Below are 6,631 nucleotides of genomic sequence, written 5' to 3'. Positions count from 1 at the left end.
AGTGTGATATTATCATAGAATGGTGATAATGGAGTGCAGTGACCAGCGGTGCTCCCCTCTGATATAGAAGCCCTGTGTATGATGGGGGGGGGGGGGGTGTGCAGGGTGCAGAGGAGTGGAGGAGTCTCCTCCTGCCCCATGCACTCTGCAGCCGGGGATAAAAGTTATTGGCTATCAGTGTGGCCCCCCCAGAGGGGGCCCTGGTGGTCACCCACCTGCCTCTTGTTCATCCTCCGCAGGTCCCCGAACAGATCCATGTCTAGGGTGCCGGCCGGGGAGAGGGGAGCATGGGCTGGGAGCCGGGGACTGAGCTGCCACCAATACACACAGGCTGGCAGCAAGAGGAGGAGGCGGAGGAGAGGATACCACCCCGCTCCCCCTGCTCCATGTGGTACTCGCTCATAGGCCACTCGCAAAGCTTCCCGGGAGTTGTAGTCCGCGCTGTCTCTTCTCGCCGAAGGGTTGTTCTCTTCCTGAGCCCCACCCACACTACAAGTCCCGCGATGCACTTCGGCTGTCACTAGAGGCGGCGGGGGGTGGGAAGTGGACAGGTGCTTTGCCACGGCAAACTGTCACCCTTAGCATGAGGCGATAGAAAGTCTACCTATGCGCTTTGTATAAATGTAGTCATAATAAAGATAATTTATTTATATATTCATTAAAGTCAAAAACATTTTGGTAATGGTGAACTTGGCTTGTGAATGTATGTGGTTTTTCTTCATTTTGGGACTTCTTCTCTCCTCATTCTAGTAAATGGTAATGTAAACATGGCTTGGCTCAAAGTGGGCGAAGAATAGGCAGAAGAGGCGGCCGCCTAGGGCACTTCAGCAAAAGAGGGGAGCAAAAATGACAAGATGTGCAACCAATGTCGTTTACAGTTCGTTGGATCAGGGGGTGCACTTTGCCTTTTCAGGTTAGGTGCTTAACCTTCCTGGCGGTCTGATTATGTCAGAATTTCTGTGCTAAAAGCAGTACATAATTTTGCATGGAAATAGATTGTTTTATATTTTAAAACTCACCTTCCTCTGCGATCAGGGCCAGATTAACGTAGGGGCTATTGGAGCTGCAGCTCCAGGCCCCTACCTTTTATATAGGCCCCGGGTTGGCCATATTCACTGTTACTGCTCTTCTGTCACTTGTAAACACAGAAGTCTGGCTTCTATGCTCGCTTCCCCAGGCAGCTCCCTCAAAACCTCCCCACACAGCGCGAAGGCCGGACAAGGAGGGACAGTTGCCGATGCATGGATGTGTTTATGGGCTTCAGAGACAGCATCCCATGTTGAATTAGGCATGCATGGCTGCACCCTTCCTCCTCTGGGTGCATGCCAAGGCACGGCCCTTAAGGCCCTTCAAAATCCTCAGCACCAAGACCATGATGCTCTTAATCCGGCCCTGCCTGCGATCCCCCGCCGATCTCCTCCTTGTCATCCCCCACCAGGACCCCCGCCGTACTCCCCCGCCATCCTCCTGCCATCCGCCCCGCCGTCCTCCCCCGCCATCCTCCCGCTGTGTGCTCGGCCGATGCCGGCACCTGTTTTCCGCTTCCCTTCCCTGCAAGCGTTGCGATGCAGGGAGGTAGAACCGGTGGCAATTTCAAATATGTAAATACACAAATGACATGATACAAAGTTGTGATCCTATTGGATTACACTGTATCATGCCATCTCACCACAGGATTTCACCTGGGGACTTTTCCACTGCCCTGCCTGTTGTTTTTCAGTGTTTTGTGCCTGGAAAATAGAGAACAACCACGGCGTCCAAAAAGCATTCTTTTTGCGCAAAAGCGTTTTTAGATGAACTGGAAAACAGCGACAGCGAAACGGAGTTACTTGAACCGAGCGATAGCGATTCGTGGGAAAATTCGTCATCAGGTACGGAAAGTGACGACAGCGATGATTCTGATCTCTTTCTGGCACATCGCTCCGTTGGAAATTCTGAAGAATCATTTGATATTCTTCCCAAATTCCACAAGCGATGTGCCAGAAAGAGACATCAGAATCATCGCTGTCGTCACTTTCCATACCTGATGACGAATTTTCCCACGAATCGCTATCGCTCAGTTCTTCAAGTAACTCCGTTTCACTGTCGCTGTTTTCCAGTTTATCAAAAAGCGATTTTGCGCAAAAAGAAAGCTTTTTGGACGCCATGTTTGTTCTCTATTTTCCAGGCACAAAGAACTATAAAAGCACAGGCAGGGCACTGGAAAAGTCACCAGGTGCAATCCTGTGGTGAAATGGCATGATACAGTGTAATCCAATAGGATCACAGCTTTGTATCATCTCATTTGTGTATTTACACTTTTGAATTTGCCGCCGGTTCCACCCCCCTGCGTCGCAACGCTCACAGGGAAGGGAACCGGGAGACAGGTGCCGGCATCTGCAAGCACACAGCGGAAGGATGGCTGGAGAACGGCGGGGGATCACAGGGAAGGTGAGTGTGATTCTGGGGTAATTCTTCCGAGTGTGGCTCAGGGTTACCGCTTTTGGTACTGAAAATTAACCCCCGAGCCACACTCGAGAATACCGCCCCGGAGATTAAAGGCATTGTTCACCTTTATCACAAAACTGCCTATGCAGGTAAGGGGCATCTGTAGATAAAAACAAACTGTGCAGCTCTGACTAAAGTTGAATAAGACCCTTGCTATTGGCGTACGCCATTTACATACTTTATGAGGCCTGACAGGAATACTCCCAGGACGTTAGGCTACGTGAGGCCTAGTCATTACTGCTCACCTCCACCATCACAGGAGTGAGCTCTCAAACACTGAGCTCAGAGCTACTACATCAGGGGGGAGAAAGAGTATGTGAGGGGACATGAATCAGAGAAAGAGCTCACTCCTGTGATGGTAGAGGTGAGCAGTAATGACTAGGCCTCATGTAGCTTAACTTCCTGGGAGTATTCCTGTCCGGCCTCATAAAGTATATAAATGGCCTACACCTATAGAAAGGGCATTATTCAACTTTAGTCAGAGCTGCACAGTTTGTTTTTACCACTTCCCACCGCCATATAATAAAATGACAGTGGGCAGGATGCACTCTCGTTTTGGGACGACATCATATGACGGCGCCCCAGAACCGCCACTCTAGCACGCCCGCGGGGGCAGGCAGCGCAGCAATTGGGGCTGATTGACCCCGATCTTGGTAAAGAGCCGATGACTTGGCTCTTTACCCATGTGATCAGCTATGTCCAATCACAGCTGGTCATAAGTGAACAAGGAAGTGTCCTTTATCGGCTCACACTGACACCGTGTGTGGTGAGGAGAGTCAATCAGCGGCATCTCAGGGCACTGATCATCAGTGCCCTGATTACAGTACAGCCCCAGCAGTGTCCATCAGTGACACCAATCAGTACCCATTAGTGATGCCAGTCAGTGCCACCTTTCAGTGCCTGCTCATCAGTGTCGCCTATTATTGCCCACCAGTGCCACCTAATAGTTCCACCTATCAGTGCGGCCTATCCATGCCCCCTATCATGGCCCACCAGTGCCGCCTATCAGTGCCCATTAGTATTGCCTATCCATGCTGTCTATCATTGCCTACAGTGCCTCCTTTCAGTGTCTATCAGTGCCACCTATCAGTGCCGCCTATCAGTACTCATCAGTGCCACCTATTAGTGCCCATCAGTGCAGCATATTAGTACCACCTCATCAGCGAACATCAGTGAAGGAGAAAAATTACTTATTTACAAAATTTACTGACAGAAACTAAGAAAAACTTTTTTTTTCTCTTTCGTTCATTGATGGACACAGCTTCATATCTTCATTGACAGTGGAAGATATGAAGCTGTGTCCATCAATGAACACCGGAGAAAAGGATTTTACGGTGAGACAAAAATCCAGGGTTTTTTTTCAAAATTTTCAGTCTTCTTTTTTTTTTTTTTTTCTTAAGAAAAAAATAAAAAACCCAGCAGTGACTAACTAATTAAAGACCAGGCCTATTTCTGACACTTGTTGTTTTAAAAGAAATTACTTAGGACCCCCAAACATTATACATTTGTTTTTTGCAGAGACCGTAGAGAATAAAATGGAGATTGTTGCAATACTTTATGTCACACCGTATTTGTTTAGAGATCTTACAAACACAGTTTTTTTTTTTTTTTTTAATACACTTTTGTGAATTAAAAAATAAGAAAACAGTAAAATGAGCCCAATTCTTTTCTATAATGTGAAAGAGAATGTTATGACTAGAGTAAACAGATACCTAACATGTCATGCTTCAAAATTGCGATCACTTGTGGAATGGCGACAAACGTTGCTACTTGAAAATCTCCATAGGCGACCGTTAAACATTTTGACAGGTTACCAGTTTAGAGGTACAGAAGAGCTCTAGGGCTCAAATTATTTCTCTCGATCTAAGGATCGCGACAATACCTCACATGTATGGTTTAAACACCGCTTGCGTATGCCCCATTCCGGCCATTCCTCAGGAAAGAGAAGTAAAGTGCTGCCAAATAATATAATTGGTCAAGGCTCACCTCGTCTTCCTCATCCACAGCTCACCTTTCCCCATCCGCAGCCCAACTTTTCCCCCTATCCACAGCTCACCCTCTCCCCATCCACAGCTCACCCTCTCCCCCCGAGTCCACAGCTACCCCCCCCCCCACTGGTCACCTTATCTCCTCTCCTCCACAGTTCACCCTCTCCCCCCTGTCCACAGCTCACCCTCTCTCCCCTGTCCACAGCCCACCTTCTCTCCCCATCCACAACTCACCCTCTCCCTCCTGTCCACAGCTCACCCTTTCTCCCCTATCCACAGCTCACCCTCTCTCCCCTTTCCACAGCTCACCCTCTTCCCCCTGTCCACAGCTGACCCTCTCTCCCCTGTCCACAGCCCACCTTCTCTCCCCATCCACAACTCACCCTCTCCCTCCTGTCCACAGCTCACCCTTTCTCCCCTGTCCACAGCTCACCCTCTCTCCCCTGTCCACAGCTCACCCTCTCCCCCCTGTCCACAGCTCACCCTCTCTCCCCTGTCCACAGCTCACCCTCTCTCCCCTTTCCACAGCTCACCCTCTGCCTCCTGTACACAGCTCACCCTCTCTCCCTCCCCCCGAGTCCACAGCTCACCCTCTCTCCCCTGTCCACAGCTCACCACTCTCCCCTGTCCACAGCTCACCCTCGGCCTCCTGTACACAGCTCACCCTCTCCCCCCGAGTCCACAGCTCACCCTTTCTCCCCTGTCCACCGCTCACCCTCTGCCTCCTGTACACAGCTCACCCTCTCCCCCCGAATCCACCGCTCACCAGTGCCTCCCCTATCCACAGCTCACCCTCTCTCCCCTGTCCACAGCTCACCCTCTCCCCCCTGTCCACAGCTGACCCTCTCTCCCCTGTCCACAGCCCACCTTCTCTCCCCATCCACAACTCACCCTCTCCCTCCTGTCCACAGCTCACCCTTTCTCCCCTATCCACAGCTCACCCTCTCTCCCCTTTCCACAGCTCACCCTCACCCCCTGTCCACAGCTGACCCTCTCTCCCCTGTCCACAGCCCACCTTCTCTCCCCATCCACAACTCACCCTCTCCCTCCTGTCCACAGCTCACCCTTTCTCCCCTGTCCACAGCTCACCCTCTCCCCCTTGTCCACAGCTCACCCTCTCTCCCCTGTCCACAGCTCACCCTCTCTCCCCTGTCCACAGTTCACCCTCTCCCCCCTGTCCACAGCTCACCCTTTCTCCCCTGTCCACAGCTCACCCTCTTCCCCCGAGTCCACAGCTCACCCTCTCTCCCCTGTCCACCCCTCACCCTCTGCCTCCTGTACACAGCTCACCCTCTCCCCCCGAGTCCACCGCTCACCAGTGCCTCCCCTATCCACAACTCACCCTCTCTCCCCTGTCCACAGCTCACCCTCTCCTCCCTGTCCACAGCTGACCCTCTCTCCCCTGTCCACAGCCCACCTTCTCTCCCCATCCACAACTCACCCTCTCCCTCCTGTCCACAGCTCACCCTCTCTCCCTTGTCCACAGCTCACCCTCTCCCCCCTGTCCACAGCTCACCCTTTCTCCCCTGTCCACAGCTCACCCTCTCTCCCCTGTCCACAGCTCACCCTCTCCCCCCCATCCACAGCTCACCCTCTCTCCCCTGTCCACAGCTCACCCTCTCCCCCCTGTCCATATTTTACCCTCTCTCCCCTTTCCACAGCTCACCCTCTGCCTCCTGTAGACAGCTCACCCTCTCTCCCTCCCCCAGAGTCCACAGCTCACCCTCTCTCCCCTGTCCACAGCTCACCACTCTCCCCTGTCCACAGCTCACCCTCGGCCTCCTGTACACAGCTCACCCTCTCCCCCCGAGTCCACAGCTCACCCTCTCTCCCCTGTCCACCGCTCACCCTCTGCCTCCTGTACACAGCTCACCCTCTCCCCCCCGAGTCCACCGCTCACCAGTGCCTCCCCTGTCCACAGCTCACCCTCTGCCTCCTGTACACAGCTCACCCTCTCCCCCCCGAGTCCACCGCTCACCAGTGCCTCCCCTGTCCACAGCTCACCCTCTGCCTCCTTTACACAGCTCACCCTCTCCCCCCCCCCCGAGTCCACAGCTCACCCTCTCCCCAGCTCAACCTCTCACCCCTGTCCACAGCTCACCCTCTCCCCTCCCCTGTCCACAGCTTACCCTCTCCCCCCCAGAGCCCACAGCTCA

The 6,631-nt window shown here is 52.9% G+C and overlaps 1 protein-coding gene across 1 annotated transcript in view; it reads right to left on the bottom strand.

The window, feature by feature from the left end:
* Positions 1-375, bottom strand: part of SEC11C (SEC11 homolog C, signal peptidase complex subunit) — a 79,104-nt gene extending 78,729 nt beyond the window's left edge. Inside the window, exon 1 of the mRNA XM_082243465.1 lies at positions 216-375. Within this exon, the coding sequence (XP_082099591.1) occupies positions 216-257 (42 nt within the window). The 5' untranslated portion in view covers positions 258-375. The remainder of the gene's footprint in view (positions 1-215) is intronic.
* Positions 376-6,631: the final 6,256 nt, after the last annotated feature.

Source organism: Pelophylax lessonae (assembly GCF_965119305.1).
Source record: "Pelophylax lessonae genome assembly, chromosome: 1".
NCBI lineage: Eukaryota > Metazoa > Chordata > Amphibia > Anura > Ranidae > Pelophylax > Pelophylax lessonae.
Note: the sequence above shows the minus strand (reverse complement) of the source record. Positions and strands in the feature narration are given on the sequence as shown.